Source organism: Alligator mississippiensis, chromosome 4, assembly GCF_030867095.1.
Source record: "Alligator mississippiensis isolate rAllMis1 chromosome 4, rAllMis1, whole genome shotgun sequence".
Lineage (NCBI taxonomy): Eukaryota > Metazoa > Chordata > Crocodylia > Alligatoridae > Alligator > Alligator mississippiensis.
Window position 1 is genome coordinate 227045759 of NC_081827.1, and position 24533 is coordinate 227070291.

A 24533-nucleotide genomic window follows, 5' to 3' on the forward strand; every position below is an offset into this window, starting at 1 on the left:
GTTCTGGTGAAGTCAATGGTAATTTTTCCTTTGTTTTTAGTAGGTCAGTATTTCACTCTCAGGCCCAATCTGTATTTTCTGTAGAACAGCCATATTTTTTGTTGTTCTTGTCATGTGCTGTATGTTTTACTTACAGCTTTATAACTGTTCAGTAGTGACAAAATTCTGATATTATGTACTGGGTTCTTAGTTTGAAGATGTTAACTGATGAATTCCTTATGTATTTATTAACAGAATTATTACAAATCAGATCTCCAGTGGCTAAGAGGAATTGGTTGGGTCCCAATTGGTTCCCTGGATGTTGAAAAAGCCAAGAGGGCTGGAGACATCTTGAGTGATAAAATATACCGTCAGCCTCCAGATCAGTTCAAATTTACTAGCGTGACTGATTCTCTAGAACAGGTCTTGGCCAAGCATAATGCGGAGACAATGAATAAGGTGAGTCTTCATATAAAAGTAGCATATCAATACCACTCTACTAACCATCAGAAATAGAAAATCAGCAACGCTGATGTTAAGATTTTGGAGACCATCTGATACATACACAAAGCAACAGCTATATCATGTTTTAACAGGCACTAATGAGGACATATTAAGGAAGTATCACATCTGTTTGGCTATTTAATATATTTTTGCCATATGTATGTTGCATCTTCCTGGTTATCCTGGGGATCCTGGTTTAATAATCACAGATTCTCTGATTTTAAAATAAAAAATCTGTGTTTTTCTGCAATTAAAATGAAACACTATTATACACACACACATGCACACACACACACACACACACATATGTATATGTGTATATATATATGTATATGTATATGTGTATATATATGTTTGTATGTATGTATCTATTGAACACAATATTTTATTGATATATTTATAATTTTAAAGCAATTTGGAATCAGTGCCTCAATCACTATAATAAAATAAATTCTAAATACCTATACATTTTGGCATTTGATGTTGGGTTTTTTATCATGGAAAATCAGTGTACCCTTTGCCCCCTTTGCCCGCTTTGCTCACCAGGATGTGGGTCCAACTGCAGCTGTCCCCCCTGCTGTTTTGTGGCGCTGAGTAGCCCTGATGTGCCATGCCATTGCCTCTCACTCCCAAGCCACAGCTTTGCTGAGCCCTGGCGGTGTCCCTTGCTCCAAACCCGCAGCCCCTGTCCCTGCCAGTGCTCCTCATTCTGGACCCACAGCTCTTCCAGCCCTGCTGGTGCTCCTCACTCTCAACCAGCTGCCCCCCTGCCTCCAGTCCCCCCTGCCCCGCTTGTCTGAAGAAGGGAATGGGTATGTAGGGAAGGCAGGGAGACGGGGCACAGGTGATAGTGGAGGGGTGGGGGGGTACATGCCCTCTGAGACTTCTGTGCCCACAGTGCAGGGCTGCAGCTGGGCTGCACCGGCTCCAGGCAAGAGCTGCCTCTGCAGCCTAGTGGGCAGGACCTGGTGCTGGAGGAAGCACCATGCCAGCATGCTGAGATGTGGAAGTAACATGAGCAGTGGTGGTGGCACGGAGTTGTGCCCCGCGCTGCTTCGTGGCTTCTGCCCAGAGCTGGTTCGGCCTGGCTGCAGCCCTGCGCCCAGCGTGGGTGCAGAAATCTCGGGCACATGCCTCTCCCTGCCATGTTGCCTGTGTCCCTCCCCACCTCACCAACAGCCAGCCTGTGCCTCTTTCCCCCTCCCACCCCCACTAATGCACGGCCAGTGGCCCTCCTCCCCATGTGGGGACACTCCACCCTGTCTTGCCCCTGCCCCCCATAGACTTACCTGGAGGGAGCTGGAGGAGCTGCTCTCTTCTGCTGCCTGGCTGCCATGTGCATGTGCATGTTGCATCCCCTGCCTCTGCTCACCCTCTTCCTGCTCCCTGCAGCCCTTTGCAGGCTGGAACTCAGCAAGCCTGCACAGGGAAACCTCTGGTTTCCCACATGTTTCTCCTTTAAAAGGGAAAAACTGTGATCTGAAAAAGCTCTGTTCATCAAGCACCTTAGACTTTCCTCAACCATTTATTGTTCTGAAGGCATGTAAACAATTACCAAAGATGACTACATTTCCACAGATAAATTCTCTTTGATTATACTAGGTGTTTTTTTTCCTGAGTAAGGATGGAGAAGTTTCATGATGCTTTAGACAGATACTGTATGTCATAAATGAATAGCAGGTACAACCCTTTTACTCAGCAATAACAGAAATCTCTTTGTTTATTCTTTCTAAGCGCTTATATACTGAAGCATGGAATAAAGACAAGACTATGATTCATGTCATGCCTGACACACCTGAAATCATGCAGGCAAAGCTCAACCAAATACTCTACAGTGAGGTGGGTAAAAGGAAAAGACTGAAATTGTACTAAGAAGTACAATGTAATCATTTCTGACTTTTAAGTCAGTATTATAGTGTAGTACATGTATATAATCCCAAATAGCCAACTAAGTTAATAAAGTCAGGATTCTTTTTTTTTTGCTATCATTTAATAATTTTTTGTTTAATTTTTGATTTAGTACTACACTAGAAACTTATCCTATGGTAAACTACAGGCATATGTAGCCCTTGAGAAATTCAGTTTTTTCATTTCCTAGAAATGTCTTTGTAGAAATGGAGACTTTCAGAAAATAATACAAATTTGAGATGGTGCAAACATTCAGAATCTAGGTGCAGCTTCTCATCCTTTTGTTATTCATCTAGTAGATTCCAACCATGCTAGCTTTCAACTCTTCCTTCTGCAAGACAAATACATTACAATGTTGGAAAAATGCTTTCTCATATCCTCTATCGCAGGTGGATGTGGATTATATTTAAATCAGATGTATCCCATATAAAGATTAATGTTATTGTTTATATGACGATTAGTGTGATTTAACAGGGTTTATTATATAAATGTGTAACATGCTTAGCCACAAGTGAGAGTTATAAAATGCCTAATTAATTAAACAATAATATTTGTTCTCCTTTCTCATAGAAAATATACAAACAAGCTTTGGATGAATTAAAGAAAAGAGGTTATGATATGCGCCTTGATGCCATTCCAATCCAAGCTGCAAAAGCATCCAGAAATATTGCCAGTGATGTAAGTAACGTTTTTGTTGCATCTGGACTAGGGCAGAAGTTACACATAAACTGGTATAAGTGATTGGAAACCAGTTCAAATCTCTAACACAACAGAAGTTCAGTGCACATAAACCACTTTCAAAATAGCTGAAACCAGTTTAAGATAAACCTGGATGTATGTAGTATCAGATGTAACTGATTTAGGTTAAATCAGTTTACTGAACTTCTGTCCCAGATCCCCTCCAGATTCAAATTGGCTCACAGTCCCCCAACATCCTAGGATGCTTTGCACCTCCCCTGCAACCCTCCCTTGCAGATTGGGCTGGGTGCTCCAACCCAGCTGTCTGCTCCAGCCTAGTTGCCTGCCTGCTCCAGCACAACAGGGAGGTGTGCTGTAGTGTCCCCTGGCTTCTGACTTGAGCCACTGCAGGCAGGTGGGTGCATTTCCAGAATCAAAAGTGATGTCTGTTCACTTGCTATTGGTTCAATCTGCTCAGCTTAGACTAACCTGTAAAGATTGAAGCAATTCAGCCTTGGGCTTTCTGATTGTCTGTACTTAGCCCTAAAGGAATCTGTTTCTTATGGCAAAGGGTTCAGAATTTGTGCTTCATATTTTTTGTATGTAAGTGTCTTGAAATAGGAAGTAGAATTCATTGCTATCCACACATTATATCACATGTTTCTTGCATGTGATAATATTATCCTTTCATAAAAGAAAGTAAAAAACTTATTAAAAGTAAATAACTTATTACTTCTATTCAACATAAGAATTACATGCTTAAAAATCTCTCTCCCCAGCCCAGTTAATACATTAATATTTATATTCTAAACCATCACCATTTCTTTCCATTAGCAGTGATTAAACTTTGTTGTATTGGAAGCCCAAATAAAGGCAGTCATGTACTGCATGTGAAGAGTGTGGATAGTGGAAATAAAATTGTATATTACTTCTTTGATGGACTTTGTCACTGCTGACCTAGAGATACCTGATTTAGGGTATCAGAAAGCAGTTTAGTCTTCAGGCTGATTCTGTCCTGGAAACCACTAGTGAAACTTTCAGTAAAAATGCCAGTACATTTTAATTATCTTGAGGGGTTTTGTAATAACATTCTTAAGGAAAGACATTTCAGCTATTAGGTAAATGGGGCTTTTCATGAAACTTATTTTTCTCTATTTTGTATGAAAAACGAATGAATTGGAATACTAATTAAAAAGTAGAGTATTTTATTCCCAGTATTATAGGATATATATGTTAGAGTTAACCTGGATACATTATTTCAGAATAAAACATTGTAACATGTATATCTAATATACTTTTCAGTATAAATACAAGGAAGGTTACCGCAAGCAGCTTGGCCACCACATTGGGGCCCGCAACATAGAGGATGATCCCAAAATGATGTGGTCAATGCACGCAGCCAAGATCCAGAGTGACAGGGAGTACAAGAAAGACTTTGAGAAGTGGAAGACCAAGTATAGCAGCCCAGTGGACATGCTGTCAGTTGTTGTAGCTAAGAAAGGTCAGGAGCTGGTCAGCGATGTTGATTATAGACATCCTCTACATGAATGGACCTGTCTGCCAGACCAGAATGATGTCATCCAAGCTAGGAAAGCTTATGATCTACAGAGTGATGTGAGTACCTTATACATACAAATACATTCAGCAAATCTCTATTCTATTTTACCATACCTGTATGCAGAGGTGATATTCTCCATAGCATGTTACCAATCCTGGAACACTAAGTTTTCCCAGTGTTGTTGGGCTTTGACCCTATTATTGGTACACTCGTATTAGAACTCTAAGATTCTTCTGTATTCATCTACATTGTTAATTTACCCCACTTAAGAGAATCAGAGTCTGAAACAAATGGCCATTGCAGAATAATCCATAATATTATTCAATTTTTTAAAATTCAGATTTATAATTCCCACAAATCATTGACTATTTTTTTTAATTAATTTTAGGCTATTTACAAATCAGACCTGGAATGGCTGAAGGGAATTGGATGGGTTCCCATTGGTTCCTTGGAGGTTGAGAAGGTCAAGAGAGCTGGAGATATCCTTAGTGACAGGAAGTACCGCCAGCCTGCAGACCAAATTAAATTTACCTGTGTGACAGATACCCTTGAGCTGGTTTTGGCCAAGCAAAATGCTGAGAACATGAATAAGGTGAGATTCCCAGAAAAAATCGCTAGTATGATTGACTCATGGAATGAGTAATGTCCTTCAGTCAGAGGAGAATACTATTCTGAAGAAGCAAAATTTGACCTAGCTACTATTGCTGAGTTAGTAGTGCTTGTCAAGCATCTCATTTTTCCTTTGTGCTTTGCAAGGTGGTGGGACCATTTTTTTTTTTTCAGCTGTGATCCTGCCTAGCATATTGCTGCCTTGGTCACCTTCAGATCGGATAACTTTAGCGTGACCTCTGGAGAACTACGTTTGGAAATTCAACTTATATGGAATAAAGACCTGCTAGCAAAATAGTGTTTCTCACAAAGCATGACAGTCAGCATACATTATGTCCCATATCCCAACACTGTATATGGGCAAAGCCTCTGCACTCAAATAAGAGCACTTTACCCACTGCTATATCGCCACTGTTTATTGGACATCCCATATCTCACTCCTTTAATTCTCGCTATACTTATACTCCAGATTCCTGATTCCATTGTTTTCTCACTACTGCTCTTTAGCACTGCTGAACCAAGAAATTGACATGGCAGAGCAGATTCAGTAGTAATGAGAAGGACAAAATTTTCCACTTAAACTTTATAGTTGAATGTCACAATATATCAATGTATTCAAGATCAGCTTGAACAATAGCAGTTAGTTTATTGGAGCATTTCTTATGGGTAAGAAGTTATGCGACTCTTTGATGTGACTTCTGGTTCAAGGTTTTGGTTTTGCACCAAGGAGCCTTCAGCTAATCATGGGTTCCAGCTCAATTGTATTTTGTCAAAAATTCTTTGGAAATAAGCAGGCAATGAAGTTAAAATTGTTTTTTCCCTTCCGCAGCACTTATACACAGAAGCCTGGAATGCTGACAAAACGTCGATTCACGTCATGCCAGATACACCGGAGATTCTGTTAGCAAAGGCCAATTCAGCCAATATTAGTCATGTAAGAACATTTTAAAAGTTATATCAAAGTAATACAGATTCAGAAGTTGAAGTAAGCATTCATTTAACTTCAAAGAGCTTCTTTTAAATAGGCTTTACTTTTCTTTATAAAAAAGGTTGTACCATTCCTGCTATAGTAATTTAAACTCTATGTACCATGTTTTCATCCACATTTTCTGTTTTCTCTATAGAAACTCTACGTACAAGGCTGGGAAGAAACCAAGAAAAAGGGCTATGATCTGAGAACTGATGCTATTCCAATCAAAAGTGCAAAGGCATCAAGAGACATTGCTAGTGAAGTATGTCTTTATTTAATAGTCTTGTAATTTTAAGAGAATATGAAAGTTTTTTTCCCCATTCATTTTTATCAAATGGCAAACTGAATTATTTCAGAAAACAAAGCATAGGAACCAAAGAAAGACAAGTAAATCCAGAAGAAATATTGAACATTGATTAGGGAAAAGAGTATAATATTAGAATGCTTAATAGTAAGCAAACAAAAGCGGAAATGTGTTCTAAAAAGGTCATAGTAATGCAGTATTACTAATATGAAAGCAAATTTTTATTAGGGATAGGAAGCTTTTACCACTAAAATAAGTTTTTGATTCTTTGCAAACTCAAACAATATAAAATATTGATTACTACTCAGTCACATAATTACCTTTATCATTTGGACATCATTTTATACATTTTATATCAAATTTGCTTCATGCTAGGTGAGGCATATCCTCAGCTGGTAGAGCTGCAATGAAGTTAATTAAATTACGCCATCTGGGTATCTAGCTTCTGATTTACTTTTGCATGAACACTTAAAACATAACTTTGCCTTCTGTCTTTTTATATAGTATAAATACAAAGCAGCATATGAGAAACAGAAAGGTCACCATATAGGAGCTCGCAGAATAGAGGATGATCCCAAGATTATGTGTGCTCTCCATGCTGGAAAGATCCAGAGTGACAGGGAGTACAAGAAAGATTTTGAGAAGTGGAAGACCAAGTATAGTAGCCCAGTGGACATGATGTCAGTTGTTGTGGCCAAGAAAGGCCAGGAACTGGTCAGTGATGTTGATTATAGGCGTTATCTTCATGAATGGACGTGTCTGCCAGACCAGAATGATGTGATCCAGGCCAGAAAAGCTTATGATCTACAGAGTGATGTGAGTAAAAATAAAAGCAGAATATATGTTTTATACATGGATGTGGATGAGATGAGAATCATCTGTTCAAATGTTTTGAAGTGAGTTATGCCCACTATATCCCTGATCCTTCAGATGCTTTCGTCAGAAGCTTTATTCAAATGGGTAGTCCACAGGAAATTAATTGGTAAAACTCAGGAACTGAAATGTGCAGGAATAGAAGTTGGAAGGAAGTGTAAAATTGTAAGCACTCTTCTGCACCCTCCTCTTCCTTATCTCATTATGTAAAGATAGGCATTGACACAAATGGCAGTTGGGCCTGAACACAAGTTTTCAATGGTTAGCATAGGTGTTTACAAGGAGGCTAGTAGTATTTTATGCAGCATATCTAGAAATTAACCTTATGTTGCAGCTGGGTTTTCATTATGATGTGATATACACATTCCTGAGAGAGTTACAATAGTGAGTTAAATGCTATGCTTAAAAAAAAAAGATTTTTGATCTTAATATATAGGCTAGCATATAAATATATATGCAAAAGACTTGATATAATGCAGTCTAAGTGCAGAATGCTTTATGTATGACTGCAGGAGAGAGCACTTTGGGAAAACCCTGAAAGTGCACGGCTATACACTGCCAGGTTTCTTCCTAACAGGAAGAATAAAATCAAGGACTGGAGTAGGTAGCTAAAAGCCTCATTAGCATCTTAACGACTGTGCCCATGTCTTTGGTGATAGGCTCATTCTCTGGCCCATTTTTATACTGTGCCTTACCCTGAGAATAAGAGAGATGGTACAAAAAAAGCTTGAGATATCTTTTCAGTGGAAAGATGAGTGGCTTGTCTACAAGATAAACCACTGCTGCTACAACAATTAGAAATAGTATGTACTAAGAAAGGGGTTTCTGTCAATGTAGCTACATCACCTCACCCAGCCATACGGATTAAGCCAATTCAAGCACTCCTCTGTCATCAAGGGTACATGCCACCAAAACTCTGGAGTTCTGGTTTGGCCTGTGACTATCCTTAATGTTGCCTATTTCCACTTGTATCCTTTATTCACACTTGCATAAGAATGCATCAGATCTGAGCTTACTTTTGTGCCCCATGGATGAACAAATGGGATCAAGGTTTAAGTGCTCTTGTAATGTCAAGCTTAATGTGGGTGTTTTATAATTTGACTTGTTAATTGGGTAGTTGCATATGCAGTGGTTTATTGATGAATTCTTGTGCAAATGCTCTTCAGTTGTGAGAGCTCCAGAATGGTGGAATCTGGCCTGCCCCAAATTTCATTCTCTCTGGGACCCCCACATTTGTCTATGAGTAAAGCATGAATGTTTGTTGTTCCTGGTGGGAAATGGCAGCATTTTTTTTAACTCATGCATGGTTGCCTAAAAGGGTTGGGATGAGGCTCCCAGTTGTACTCTGTTGCGTGGCCCAGTACAATCCATTTATGTAATTATAGTGTAATTGGTTTGTTTGTAGAACGTGTACAAGTCAGATCTGGAATGGCTGCGTGGCATTGGCTGGATGCCAGAAGGATCTGTGGAAGTGCTTAAAGTGAAGAAAGCACAAGACCTCCTGAATGAAAGACTGTATCGGAAACGACCAGATGAACTGAAATTCACCAGCATTGTGGACACACCAGCAGTTGTACTGGCTAAGGCCAATGCTCTGAATCAGAGTATTGTAAGAAACTATCTGTATTTATGCTTTAGGCTCCCAATCCTGCCATTTTAGTTTTTCAGAATGAGGGGCTCTCCAGAAACATTTTAAACAAGAAATAAACAGGGTCCTAGGAAAACTTCCACCCTGAAAAGGGACACAAATTAGTACAATATATTTACTTGCAGTGTTTATACTAAAATAATTTACCATTTGCACAGCTAGACATCACCTTTTGTATTATAGGATCACATCCAACTGTCACTGACAGTTTTTCAGTAGAAGTTTTTCCATTAATATAGATATAATTCATATCGTTACAAGGAAAGATCTAAGAGATTTGGTATTTCTATCAGATGAACCAGGCTTTGCATTTTTAAATGTCCTAATTACATCTAATATGTATGTTAGACATGCACATATGTATATACCATGTTTACTCAAATATAAGATGATCCTGAACATAAGAAACTACCCCAATAATTAGACTCTATATATGGGAAATTTATAAATAGTTGAGGATTGCCTTGAATTTGTCCCCTTCCCACTGTTGCTGCTGGGAAAATACATCTGGGAGGGTGGGGCGGGGAGGGGGGATCAGATAGGCCTCTTGCTCTCTGTCCCACCAACTTCTTCCCCCTGCATCCTCTCTCCTTCCCTTACTGTCAGACACTGCTCTCCCTCAGTTAAGTGAGGAGCAAATTTGTAAATGCTAACTTCAAAATAAACATGCCTGTAGTATTTCCATATTAACAAATTACTGCAGTTACCCATAGATTAAGTTCATCCAGAATTGGTGCATTTTACCTTTCTTGAAGCTGCTGAAAGTTTTAGCACAGGTATTCTATAAACATACTTTTAAGCAGCAATTTGTACCTACTTATTTGTAGCATAAACTATTTTTTAAAGAAATTTTTCATGTTCCAAACCAAATTAGCCAAATCAAGTCCAAATCCATGAATCAGTCCAGGACCATAAGTGGCCCTACAACCGGCAAACATCCTCCACCCCCACCAGGGGCTTCAGATATTTCCAAAGTTTTATGGCAGGCATCCTATGTGCAGACCCTAGCCTGGATGCTTGGGGTTTGGATGCCCATAAATTTTGTTTGAAACTTAGCCATATGACTGCAGGACCAAGCTAGGAAGGAGCCTCCCACTTCCATAAAGTGGGTTTTAAGCCCCAACACATCAGTGGGTACTAAACCACACCAGAAGAACAGTTATCTCTTGAAATGCTTAAGGAAATACCTTCTTGGACCTAGATACATGGTGTTTCCCCTAAGGTTACAAAAGCAAGCTAGGAAGGCCCTGGAAGAACCACTTGTTAGAGCTTGGTGCCTCCCTGGGTAATCACAGTATTTCTACTATGCATTATATCAGTCTAAATCCAAGAGGCTCACAATTTACCACATAGTTCATTGGGCTGGGCCCCACCAGAGTCAACAACGTTTCAAGTCATGGTGACCCCACAGATCATCATGGCTCAGTGTGTGTGTGTGTGTGTGTGTGTGTGTGTGTGTGTGTGTGTGTGCAGACAGACTCCTGATACCCACCCCCCACAAAACATCCATGTGCTAATTAGCCTCCTACTCATGTCTGGACCTGAGTGTTCTTGTCATGAGTCCTGGGATCCTTCAAAAATGTAAATGCAGATGAAGTGCAGGGCAACCTGGTCTGGTTCCACCTCATGGAGGGAAGTGCCACATAAATTATATGTAACAGACTGAGAGGGAGCAACAGAGGGATTCTGGGTGAACTCTTTGGAGCCCCATTTGGAGATGTTTGTCAGACATTTAAGGCTTGTGAAGTAACAGGAATAATTGCAGATGAAAAGAAAGGTGCAGCTCAGCTATGGGAATGAAGAGGATGTTGAAGTGTATTAAATATTAGTAGCTCACTATGACTTGAAAAAGAGTCAGTGCTGAGGGGGACTGCAAGCAATATTGTATTTAGATGAGTTGTGTTAATCTGTCTCTTTGGTAGGTTTCCTACAAAAAGGTTTTCCCTTATCATCATTATAGTAGTCTTTTAAGCACTAAGGGAAGGGTATTATTACCAGGGTAGTACCTGGTAGAAGGGTCTACTTTGCAATGCATGTAAAAAACAAGACAGGAATATTTTTTGAATTAATCAAACAGATTATTCAGAATGCAAGAACACATGCTTTTATATATACAATTTGCCTTTGGAAAAATAACTTAATCCATCTCCCAGTAAGCCAATCAGAGTGTTGCTATTGAAGCCAATAGGAAAAGGACCATTGTCTAACATTGAACCAGTAATATATAGCATAAGATGGGTAAAAATATTGTATTACTTAATAAATAACTCTGTGTTTGTTTTGTTGCTAGCCTTTGTATAGGGAGCTTTGGGATAAAGAGAAGACGCAAATTACCATTCCTTCTGATACTCCTGAGATGGTACTGTCCCGAGTCAATGCTCTTAATGTCAGCAAGGTAAGATACTGAAATATGAAAAATAAATACATTTCCACAAAAAATGTATATCAAATTTTACACTTTAAAGTGGCATAATTTCAGGTCTCTTCTACAGGCACGTGTATTCTTTTATAATCATCTAGTAAATATGCAAAATTAAAAAACCTGCTCCTTTATAAAGCATAAATAGCTCACTTAAAAAGTTACATTTCAGAATGCATTGTTTATTTATTTACTCCATTTGTATGCTGCCCTTCCCAAAGAAGCTCAGAGTGGCTTACAGAAAATAACATACTAACTTATCAAATAAACAAACAAGGGAACAAAACCAGAGAAACAAAACAACTTATAAAAGCCCATAGAACAGGGCTGGGCAAAATATGGCCCACAGGCTGTAGCCAGCCCAGCAATTGATTCTATCCAGTCCACAGGCAGGCAGCAGCTCCAGCCTCCGCTGGCACTACGGAAGGCACTGAGTGGAAGCAGCCCCTATGTACACTACTCCAAAAAACAAATCGGGACAAAAACGATTAATAAAATAAAATACAAATATTTCATCATAGATGTTTGATTTTTAGCATATGATTTGCTTTTTGATCTATAATTTGTTTGAATGATATTTTCACCATTGATTTCATGTGTGCAGTCCTCTTGTTAAGTGGCCCTTCAACCAAAATAATTGTCCACCCCTACCATAGAATTTTAATATGACTGATATAGCAACACTCCTCCTCCTCACTCCCCTCACCCTGTCAACAGTATCCCAGCTTAGCCTGGGATGCTAAACGCCTGCTCAAACAGCCAGGTCTTGCAGCACTTTTGGAAGATGTCTGGGCTTCGGCTTTGGCTGGCCTCAAGGGGTGGGAGTTCCAGAGCTGAAGGGTCCTGAGAGCTGCTCTAATTAAAATGTGTTCCCTGCCCCCCAGGGCATGTGTATAGGTACCCACTGATTTAATCTCTGGGTAGATTCTTTTCATTTAGAGTGATACTTAAATGTATTCTAGTGCAAATAAACATTTAATAATCATAAATTAAAAAGTCAGGATAAAGAAATACTCTCTGAAAAATTATAAGTTATTCCAAACTCTGCCACTGGTCTGCTGAATGACCCTGTGAACTGTACTTAACCTTTTTTAAGTTTCAGTTTTCCCATATATAAAAACAGGATAGAATACTAACTTTTATTGTAAAGTGTTTTGATATCTATAGCTGGAAAGTGCTAGTTGTTATTATTATTATTATTATTATTTTGTTAATAGAGGAACAACCCAGATTTTAATGGGGATTTATCATTTTCAAATATACTGGTTATGATATTGTATGTTCTCTACTTGTTCCAATCCATTATGAGGAAATTGAGCTAATGTTATTTAATTGATTAATGTCTACTGAAGATATTTACCTTATTGTCTGTAAGTAAGTTGACATGCTCATTTCATTCACAGAAACACTATCAACTAGGCTGGGAAGAAGCCAAGAAAAAAGGCTATGATTTAAGAGTTGATGCTATTGACATCAAACGTGCCAAGGCTTCTAGAGATATCGCTAGTGAGGTACAGTTCTGCTTTTACTTTCTTTTTGTTAGTAACATCCTTCTTATTAAACACTCAAATGTATTTAGATCAATGACCAAAATTATATGATTTAGTTAATTTCCATAATGCTTCTAAAATATCAAATTATAGTGGTTTTACTCTAGGTTTTGCTGTCTGATGTATATCAATGTAATTTACCTAAACAGTTGGAGTGGTTGAATTATTCTGTAAATATTTGAGCAACTAAATGTTTCTGTTTTGTTTTGCAAAGGGTCAAATAAAGTTCTGAATTTATCTGAAGCTTTTAGAGCTTTTCAGAAAAATATTTGCAACAATATTTTTCATATACATATTTTTCTATAAAATGCCATCAGAACTTGACTGCAGTCTGCTGGAGTCAGCTGAAAGGTTCACATTGACTTTAGTGGAATTTAGAACAAACTTTTGTATACAAATTTAATGCCTTGTAAGGAAAAACTTTTCCTTTCACTTCCCTTAAATGTTAGCTGAAATAAAACAGGCACTTTAAATGTGGTAGGAGAAGCATTTGTACATGATTAGGTTTCTTTGATAGAAATGCTAATTGGCTTTTATTTTTGTTTTTTATTATTTCTTTTAAAATATGTTGTTAGTATAAATACAAAGCAGGTTACCGTCAGCAGTTAGGACACTATGTGGGAGTCCAAAGCCTTCAAGACGATCCGAAGTTGGTGTGGTCAATTCATGCAGCCAAAATCCAGAGTGATAGGGAGTACAAGAAACATTTTGAGAAATGGAAGACGAAGTTCAATAGTCCAGTGGATATGCTAAGCATCGTCTTGGCCAAGCATTGTCAGGGTCTGGTCAGTGATGTGGATTATCGCCATATTCTGCATCAGTGGACTTGCCTACCAGACCAGAATGATGTGATCCAAGCTAAGAAGGCCTATGAGTTACAGAGTGATGTGAGTACAGCAGAATAGTAACTAATGGTTTCTATATTTTGTATATATAGATATATTGATTACCTGAATTTAGGCTGGATCTTAACCTAAATCCCAGCTAGAATGATATATCAGGTATATTTAGTCTAGAAATACATTTTAACTTGTATATTAAAACATGTTTGTCACTTATCTGCAATCTGAGAAATTTCTACCACTTTTTAATATGGTGTATTGTTCAGTAGCCATTATATGTGGTATTGCTTTTGTTTTTTTTTAATTCTGTAGCTTTGTATGCCTTCTGCAACACCATGTTTACTTTCAGTTTTGGGTCCCCATTCAGAACAGTAAAGTTACCAGTCACATTAGCTGGCTTGTGCGCTCTCTCTCGGGCCAGTCTAAACTCCCCACCACTGTGGAGCTACAAGATATAACACTTTATTTGAGATGCTTTTTTGCTTTTGCAAACCAGAATATGACACATGGGGCAAGGTGCCTTTAAAAGATGTTACATAGAATATCACAGAACATTGCATTGTGGATTCAAGAGTTAAGCTGTCTTTTTGCAATGTTGTGAAGCAGTCACAGCATCTGGTGAAATGATTTGTTTGATTTTGAATGAAAATGGTGAATGCAAATTCATTACTCTTGTTAACCTGTTCTTGAATGTATGTTCCAAGCACAGATCATTCATTATGGGCAAGAATGTGATTTATCTGACCTCCCATTTTTCCATATGAGAACGATATGCTTCACAAGTTGCAATGGTAGGTGGGGATGAGGAGAGGCAGCTATTGTAGAGCCATTACTTTTTTCTCCAGATCCCCAGGTGAAGAGTCAAAATGGACTTACTTCTGTTATGAGAGCCTTAATTCTATCCTCCACAGTGCACTGCTGTAGTATCTGTCCATCTGTTCTGGTAACAGGTTACTTTTTCCCTGAAGTAAGAGGGAAGCAGGAAAGAAATTGTAATAATAAGACATGGCTCCCTTCCTGGACTGTCCTTTGCAATAGTGCATCTATGAATACCTTTGCTATCTGCTAAGACTCGGCTTATATAATTAATACTATAATTTCTTTGCTTATAGAATGCATACAAGTCAGACCTGGAATGGTTGCGTGGTGTTGGCTGGTTAACGGAAGGTTCAGTGGACGTGCTTAAAGCGAAGAGAGCTCAGGAACTCCTGAATGATAGACTGTATCGTAAACGGCCGGATGAATTAAAATTTACCGCCATTGTTGACACACCACCAGTTCTTCTGGCTAAGATCAATGCCGTTCAGATCAGTGAAGTAAGCTGGATTTGATGTTTTCATAAGTTTTCTGTATGCCCACTGATATTTTTGTAACATCTGTAATTGTGTTAAAATGCATAAGATGAGAACAGAAACAGTACAGTTTCTATCATTAGAACAATGAATTGGAAAATAACACAATATCATAGTCTTAAAAAAAATAATGCTATCATAGAATAACATTGTGTTTTCTTTGTCATTAGCCTCTCTATCGTGAAGCGTGGGACAAAGATAAGATACATATCACCGTGCCTGCTGATACACCTCAGATGCTGCAGTCCAAAGTCAATGCTGCAAATATTAGTAATGTAAGATCTCCAAGTAATAAGCATAGGATGTTTATACATGTGCTTGGGGGAGGGGTGCTTTAATTAAAGCAGATCCAAGAGCATCCAGAACATCACGTGTATCAGTGTCCCCACTCTGAAAAATGGTGGCGGGGGCACTTTAACTAAAGTTCATTGAACAAGCTTTTGTTAAAGTGCCCCAAACATCATTTTTCAGTGTGGACACTGATATACATAACACTGGAGTCTGCTGGAGTGCGCAATTATCATGCTCCAGCAGACTCGATTAATCAAGCCTGCTCCAACACGCTGTAATTACAATGCATTGGAGCAGCCTCGTTGCATGTGTATAGGCACCCATGATCTTATTAAACTTAACCTGTTTAACTAACTGAAATATGTTAGATTCTAGAATTCTCTGATCCTGTTACAGCTAATTTGCTAATTCTATGTTGATTATTTTTCATAATTAAAATACAGGTGAAATATTAAGATTACATTAAGTGTAATACACAATTAATGAGCACAACTGTCAGTAAACACAGTAGGCCAGATTCACTGGTCAGGGGTAAGTGACATTCTACTTTCTGGTATTGCTGGAGTGAGGTTGCAGCTGTAATGGTCCCGAAAATGTACCAGAGATGAGGATATTTGTGTGTTTGGGGGGGGGGGGGGAGGGGGAAGTACAATAAGTGATATATCACCCTCCAAAAATATCCATTTTGTTCTGTGATTTTTAAATCATTGGAATTGCATCCATTTATGCTAGCAGTAATTTTGGCCAGTTTTCTAAAGCATGTACCTTGTTGCATATCCATCCTTTGTTTAATATAATAACTAGATTGTCATGGGCTTGCCTAAACTCTGTGACTGGAGTTGGAGAAAAAAATGTGCACAAAACTCTCTTTTGATTAAAAATTTAAATTCAGTAATACAAAAATTGTTCACAAATCTTTATCGGCTTTAACTAATTCTTGTTCTGAAAAAATAAATTACAAAAAAATCAAAATATTTTATTTTTGACATTTTATCATTTTCAAAATGATATATACCAGTTTCTTTTGCAATGACGTTTCATTACCAATTTTCACCCACCTCTCTCAGTGACAATCTTCAGTTGCTTTGAACAGATAATGTAGGCCAGGCTTCCATGAAACAAAGATCAGTGGCCTTGTTCAGCTTGATGGCCCATAGAAATTAGCTATACTTGAATGAGAAAGCACTTAAAACTTTCTTACATCAGTTAACTAGCTAGGAATTTTCTTGCTTGTTTCAGCAACATCTTTTTTGAGTAGTTAATGTAAGGCACAACTGACAGACCATTGCAAGATATAAGAATCTTTCCATTGCATCAAAACAGGCTTTGATCCAGGCCCCTGTTATCACCAGAGTGGACTAATGACCCCAGTCCTGATGCCCATGTAGAGTCTCACTGAAATCAGTGGAGCTGCACGTGGACACGAGAGTCCATACATCAACTTTTAGAACTTCAACCTATATATTAAGCATTGCAACATGTAATGGGGGATAGTTTGGGGTTGTATAGTTGTTTCAAGAATCATATCTGTAACCTAAAAATTTTGAAGTGTAAGCGAACAACAGATGTGCTCTAAAGCTTGGGAATTTTTTTTTTTTTTGAGTGCGAAATGAGCTATTTTGACCAGATTTTAAATGGAACATTATTTTTTATTACAGAAACATTATCAGCAAGCCTGGGAAGATGTCAAGGCAAAAGGTTATGATGTAAGAGCCGATGCCATTTCAATCAAACATGCCAAGGTTTCCAGAGACATTGCTAGTGAGGTACAATTTCTGTTGTTTTAATATCTTTTTTTTTTTGTAAGAGGCCATGTCTTTTCATCCCTGTATCAATCATGGGTGAAGACAGTATGGTTAGTTAAACTCCACTCACAAACTGATATTTGTTCAACTATGAACAGCATTTTGCTATTTTAAATCCTGACCACCTCTTTTTATCTATGGCTTAATTTGCTATGGGTAAAATAGTGAAGGTGAACTGAATAGTTTATTTGCATTTGTCATATCACTGGAGGTTTAAAGAGCTTTTGTATGCTGCATGTTGTGAAATTATATTCACCAAAAAATTGCAGTAATTGAAATAGATTATGGCCTTTTACATTCAGTTTCTCCTGGGAGAGTCACTGCTCTACCAGAAGAAACCACAAGTGTACAGATGTTCAGGTTTTTCTCCCATGGTAAAAATGGCCACTCCAGGAGGAAAATAACCTGAGAACAACCAGGGTTAAATCACTCCTAGGAGAAACTCAGGAGAACACAGACTGACCATGGGCAGCCTGGGTCAGCCAGTCAGAGCTGTTGCCAGGCAGATTAAAGAAGCCTGCAAAACATGCTGAGATGCACCCCCTTGCCTGCATAATGTCAGCACTGCAAGTGCTCCATTCTTTAGGGATCACAGCAAGCATTCAAATATCTGTACACATGGCTCTGGGTAAGTTTCTTTATCAGGAGAACAAGCCTGGGAGAATTCTCTCAGATTATTTGAATGTGTGTACACAGCCTATGTCTGTTGCTAATGAAAAATAATTCAGATGTGTGGTACAGCTTTCAAGTTTCCTGAAAAAACCTAGAATGTAACAAATGCTTACAAATCAATTGCTGAGCATTTAAAATAGCTTTACAGCCATTAAGAAAAACATGGGTCATATTTTTAAAAGTCAGTTGTTGGGTAATTACCCATCAGGATAAGCTTTTAAATGAACCTGAATTTCAACAATGCTTTAAAAAGCTATTATGGAGTCACAAATTGAACACTCAAAACAGTAGTCTCCTTAGAAAATTTAGTTTTCCAATTTATGATTTTTCCTGCTAATATTTTCTATTTATGCTTACTAGTACAAGTACAAGGAAACACATGAGAAACAGAAAGGCCACTATATTGGATGCCGAACTGTAAAGGAAGATCCCAAACTGTCATGGGCTGCACATGTCATGAAGATGCAGAATGACCGAGAATACAAGAAAGCTTATCATAATTCAAAGGCCAAAATCACTATACCAGTTGATGCTGTACCTGTCCTGGCAGCAAAGGAATGCCAGTCATATGTGACTGAAGTTGACTACCGCCAGCACTTGCACCAGTGGACGTGTCTGCCAGACCAGAATGATGTGATCCAGGCCAGGAAGGCCTATGACCTCCAAAGTGATGTAAGTACATAGGGGACCCTAGGTATGATACATGAGGCATTAGAGGCATGATGGATTTTCCCATCCCAAGACTTTTTTCCTTTTTCTCTCTCTTTCATTGTTGTTAGTATTTTTCTTTAACTGTGGCTTCTAGGTGTGCATAGGTATTATACATTATCTTAACTAGTATACTTATCTGGAAGAAAATGATCTGAAGACTGTTGAGGGTTTGTATATCTCCCTAGAGAAATTTCTTTTGTGGCCAAGCAGGTTAAATATATCAGTAAACTCTTCATCAAAGAGAGGTCACATTACTGATGTAGTCTATGTTACCAGTCCAGTTTCAGTATTTCTACTTCGAGAGTATCCATGAAGAATGTGTGTAAGAGGACAGGGAACTGGTTCTGGTGGCTGATGTCAAGAGACTAAGGGCTAGGACAGATGTTGTTTCTCCAGGGAGAGTCCCTGCTCACTCTGGAGAAACCACTTGTATACAGAAGTTTATATTTTTTCTCCCAGAGTAAAAGTGGCCACTTTGGGAGAAAAATAGCTTGGGAAGAGCCTGCATGAAGTGGCTCCTGGGAGAGTATTTCTCAGAAGACAGAACTTCTGTATAGGTAGCCAATGTGCTTTTGCTGCTTCCATCTCCCCTTCCCACAGGGGGAGGGAGAGAATGTATCAGTCACAGCTAAGCAGGGAGCAGGATACACCCTCTGAATGCTTGGGGTTGGAAAAGCCCAGCCCTGAAGCACTTTACAAGTGTGTTATGCTCCTGGCGTGTTCTCTGCCTGAATTGTACTGCACCACCTGAGTGCAGGGAAGCATACAAGCATACACCCTGCCCAGCTTTAGCTGGACTCCAACATAGCACCAGGGAGGGGAAAAGCTGGAGGCCGGATGATTTGAATAAGTATATTCAACCCTAAGAGTCAAGGATTCCAATCCTGGCCCTTTTATGCAACAAGCAACGAGTAATTTAATCACTTACATTAAGTAATTAAAGGGGGGAGTAATAGGGCAAGTTGTCTTTAGGGGCCAAAACGGTGAATTTAAGCCCCCAGTATCCATGAGGGCAGCTGCACCAGGGAAAGCCATACCTTAAGGAAATTTTAAATGTTAAATCAGTGCAACTCCTGTCTGGTCTACTTCTACCCATTCCTGAATCACTTGTAAGATTGCGCTGGCTCTGAGCCCCATCACCTAAATATTATTAATTTACTCTTTATCAAACATAATGGTGAAGGGCAGGCATTTAGTTTTTGTGTTGTGCTTATAACTGTCATGGTGGTTGTGGCAACAAAAGTAAATACATTTTGGAGGAAGGACTCTTTCAGAATTTTTCTATTTGATTATCTTTAGGGCCATGCACTGTATCCATTTCCCTTTACTTAAGCTCATCAATCATACAGTATAATCCTGGAACATGAGCTACTTAAACTGTTCTCTTTGCATTGCAATTCATTCATTACACTGGGAAGTCAGTAGTGTATAAAGGGGTCTGCTCCCAGCTCCAGTGCATTTTAGTGTTTCCTTAGAATGATTTAAAATAATGAAGGGATGGCTTATAAAAATGACCGTTTTCTTCTCTGGTTTTGACACAGGCCATTTATAAATCAGACCTGGAATGGATCCGTGGCATTGGCTGGTTGCCAAATGACTCTCCAGAAGTGAAGAGAGTAAAGAATGCCCAGGAAATCCTGAGTGACAATATGTACCGCACCCATATAGAGACCTTGCCGTACACCCACATTGTTGACACGCCAGACGTTGTCCTCGCCAAAACTAATGCTGAACAAATCAGTCTTGTATGTTACCTTATTCCTATACTAGTAAATGATTTCAGGGCAGTGAGCAAAAGAAACTCTTGCTGCTCAAAATGTAAAACTAATGACCTGTATTTTAAATTAATATAAGACCTGTTGCAAAAGTTTTTATTTTTAGAGTAATAATTCTGCAGAGAGTTTTGAGCCACCATTGCCTGTAAATATACAAGAGGATTGTCAACTTTATATTAAAAATCACACAGTTTTTTTTATTTTAACAGTCCAGATACAAAGAAGCATGGGAGAAGGACAAGACCATGATCCATGTGATGCCAGACACACCTGAAATCAACCTAGCTAAAACTAATGCTATGAACGTTAGCAGTGTAAGTATATTTGTGATTTCTTAAGTTTCTATAAAATATTATCTGCTTCCTCTAGATTTTCAGAGTCTAGGGAGTATTTTCAAGATACATGGTTTTGTTCTGCTGTTAATCACACTTTATAAAAGAGAAAAATGAGAATAAGATCAGTTTTTGTGTAGTGCTTTGAACATCCTTTTACCATAGGCATCAGTTTATAGTATATAAATAATTTATAATATTAAATAATTTTTTATGAGAAAATAACAATTTACAGTGTTAGAGTAAATCTAATAACAGTATAACCTAATTAGGAAATAATTAGGTTATAAAGCAACAGGCTGAATAATATAGTAGGAATAAAAATGCACTTTTGAGCAATATAGTTGGATGTGCCTTTTGCTATGCATGATGAAAATGTTTGACAGGCCTACACTGCATAATATTTGAAGTGGAGAGAGAGGCTTGATTTATTTCAGAGTTGTACACTACAGCATGAAAAATTCAGATAAAAGCAAACCAATGGTGAAAAAATTTAAAATGTAAAAACCAGTACATGTGGTAGTGTTGGGATGATGTTTTAGGTGAGATGATCCAGAAAATATATAAGAAGCAAGGATTTTTGTGGTTGATATCTCTTTTTGGACCAGCTGCATGGTTGAGATAGTTTAGACAAGCTTTGGAATACAGGCCATTCTTCTTCAAGTCTGCTTTTAATTTTTCAAATGAAAAGTGATTGATTGCATCATCATTTGGTGCAAATGTTAAAGTAGTAAAAAATGATGTAATTTTTTTTTAACTTGACAGAAACTTTATAAGGAAGCTTGGGATGAAGTGAAAATGACCTATGATTTGAGAGCTGATGCCATCCCAATCAAGTCAGCTAAAGCCTCCAGAGAAATTGCTAGTGATGTAAGTAAGAAAATAAACCATTCCTGACTTTTTACATGCTTTTCTGGAATGTCAGAAATATTTACATTTGGGCTCTCTTCTCATCCAGTATAAGTACAAGCTAGATCATGAAAAGCAGAAAGGACACTATGTCGGAGTTCGGAATGCAAGAGAAGATAACAAAATGCTCTGGGCCCTGAAGGCAGGCAAGATTCAGAGTGAACTTGAATACAAGAAATACTTTGAGAAGAGTAAATCACAGTACAGTGTGCCAGTGGATATGCTGTCCATTATGGCGGCCAAGAAATGTCAGACTTTGGTCAGCGATGTTGATTACCGTCGTTATTTGCATCAGTGGATTTGTCTGCCAGATCAGAATGATGTCATACAGGCTAAGAAAGCCTATGAACTTCAGAGTGATGTAAGCTAACAATTGTTTATGGTTCATCTTCTATGAATCTATAATGTTGCCTTTTCTTTATAAGTCTCCTCCATATCTAATTTAAGTTAATGGGCGTCTTGCTGTGGAATTCAAAGGGAGTTGGATTGAGAATTTTATTAACAGATGTTTAGTTTATACCCGTGTCCCCTGACGGGTTAAATTGTTGCTCCCAAGCTCCTACCTAGCTTCTGTTCCCCGCATTACACTGGCTGTGCTTGGCCTGGAGATTCCAGGCTTTTCCTCTCTCTGGCTTCTCCTTCCTACCCCTGCTCTAGGGGGCAGGGCACTGCATCACAGCACAGCCAGCAGTGCTGGGGAAGCCTGAAGCCTGGAACTTGCAGATGAGGACCTAAGGGTGAGTTAGGGTGTGTAGACAGGAGTGTAGCAGGGAAAGGTGCAGAGAGTAGTAGTGGGGGGTGTACAGTGCAGTGAGGGGAGGGAGCAGCATGTGATGTTGGGGGGAATGCAGTGCAGTTGGCAGGGCGCACGGACAGCAGCAGGGGGTACACCCAGGCACTCTGTGCGGTAACAGAGCAGTGATGCTCCGTAGATGTTGGACAGCCCTGGTTTCAGCAATTATCATTACTCATAATGGTCTATTTATACCTGATGCTTTATCAAAAAAATTCTGAAAGATATTGTGTTCAACAAACACAATACACAGGACAATCCTTAGGTCAAAGGCATGTTGGAAGACATTACAAGTTCTGTGGAAGAAAATGTAGTAATAACATAATCTCTAGACCATTTATATTATAATTCTGTAAATAGAAACAAATTAATTTAAAACTGAAGATAATAAGCAATAAGATTATAACAAGCAGGTTATTAGAAGCACTCACAATAATTGCATAGATGCTCTTCTGTTACATGAAGGCAAAGATGTTTAGTATTTGAGAAATGCAACAGTCGCATTGAAAATTCCATAATCTCTACATTCAACCTCAGATTGTAATAAAATAAAATAGATGAATTATGGGAAAAATAGATAATCTTGTGTATTGGTTATTTTGTAGCATAGATATTATATACTAAGAAAGCTACATTTATTCTTAGACTTCTAAAGCAATTTAATAATAGAAATAACATTGATCTCATACCCATTAAGATTTTTATAATAAAAATATATTTAGAAGACAAATCATCAGTATTTAGTTTAGACTTGTTCTGCCTTGAATGATAAAGAAATACAACTAGAGCATACTACATATACACAATTTATGAAGTAGATTATGAAACCTGATGAAACACAATTACTTGCTATACATACTGTCAAGTTTAAAGGTGGTGAACTTAGACTGTGAGGATACTGAGGTCAGTGCTGCTGTCCATGAAATCAAAGGCACTTGAAGGAAAGCAGATTAAAATCCATAATTTATTAAATTTACTAGGCTGGATGGAGATCTTCAGCTAAGGACATTCTATTTTCTTTTCACAGGCTGTTTACAAATCAGATTTAGAATGGCTTCGTGGGATTGGGTGGATGCCAAATGACTCTGTTGGAATTAACCATGTCAAACATGCTGCAGACATCTTTAGTGAGGTAATGTAATTCAGTATTGTGATAAATATTCTTGAGTATATTTATAACTGAAGTATTTGTAAATTGTGAATTCATCAACATTTTGCTTTTAATAACATTTACAATAAAAACTGGATCTTTCCATAATATTAATTTGCTTACATCAGCTTGTAAATAATTTGTCTTCTGTGTAGTTCTTTTCTTTTTTGTCTGTCCATACAGAACTGCAATATTTGTATGCAAGGGGCTACAAAACAATCTGATTACAATTTATCTTTCTTTTCCCTTCTGCAGAAAAAGTACCGTACAAAAGTTGAAACTCTTCAGTTTACTCCAGTGGCTGACAGAGTTGATTATGTGACAGCAAAACAGGGTGGTGAAATTCTGAGTGATGTAAGCATACTCTTATATTCTCAAATTAAGTGTGTCTGCAGCTTAGCAGGACTTTACCTTTAAAAAGGGGAAAGTAGAGTTATGCAAAGGATATTCTGACTTCCTCTGCAGATTCTATGAATGTGTGAAACTGAGATGAGTGGGGCATGAGCGTTAATGAGTTCATTCCCTTGATTTATGCTGAAAGTAGCTGCCTCCTATTCATTACTTTGCCATAGAGCCCCTTGTTTGTTCCTTTCCTGTCCTCTCCCCATCAGACTCACCTGGCATTTAGTTCTTTTTTTTTTATATCTGCTGGTAGGACAGCCAGAGCACAAACCTGGCATTTTAGGGCTGAAAAAATACATAGCTGGCCTGTAATTTCTCTGACATTTGGAAAAGCTGGCATCAGCCAGCATGCCATGACATGACCTATCCTTTATTCATGATCTCAAATCGCTCCTTTTATTATTTTGTCTCTCACTGGAGGACAACAAGCGAGTACGATCATTTTATTTTCTTTATAAATTGTTTCTTACGTATTACTTGGGCCTTGCTATTATATTTC

At 38.3% G+C, this 24533-nt stretch overlaps 1 protein-coding gene across 1 annotated transcript in view; it reads left to right on the plus strand.

Annotated features, from left to right (window-relative positions):
- NEB (nebulin) overlaps window positions 1–24533 on the plus strand; it is a 210907-nt gene that overhangs the window by 111577 nt on the left and 74797 nt on the right. Inside the window, exons 65-86 of the mRNA XM_059726275.1 lie at window positions 235–438; window positions 2218–2322; window positions 2962–3069; window positions 4372–4683; window positions 5016–5219; window positions 6066–6170; window positions 6361–6468; window positions 7015–7326; window positions 8789–8992; window positions 11322–11426; window positions 12854–12961; window positions 13576–13887; window positions 14955–15158; window positions 15365–15469; window positions 17144–17251; window positions 18323–18634; window positions 20215–20418; window positions 20658–20762; window positions 21546–21650; window positions 21739–22050; window positions 23510–23614; window positions 23888–23986. Coding sequence (XP_059582258.1) covers window positions 235–438; window positions 2218–2322; window positions 2962–3069; window positions 4372–4683; window positions 5016–5219; window positions 6066–6170; window positions 6361–6468; window positions 7015–7326; window positions 8789–8992; window positions 11322–11426; window positions 12854–12961; window positions 13576–13887; window positions 14955–15158; window positions 15365–15469; window positions 17144–17251; window positions 18323–18634; window positions 20215–20418; window positions 20658–20762; window positions 21546–21650; window positions 21739–22050; window positions 23510–23614; window positions 23888–23986 — 3846 coding nt within the window. The remainder of the gene's footprint in view (window positions 1–234; window positions 439–2217; window positions 2323–2961; window positions 3070–4371; window positions 4684–5015; window positions 5220–6065; window positions 6171–6360; window positions 6469–7014; window positions 7327–8788; window positions 8993–11321; window positions 11427–12853; window positions 12962–13575; window positions 13888–14954; window positions 15159–15364; window positions 15470–17143; window positions 17252–18322; window positions 18635–20214; window positions 20419–20657; window positions 20763–21545; window positions 21651–21738; window positions 22051–23509; window positions 23615–23887; window positions 23987–24533) is intronic.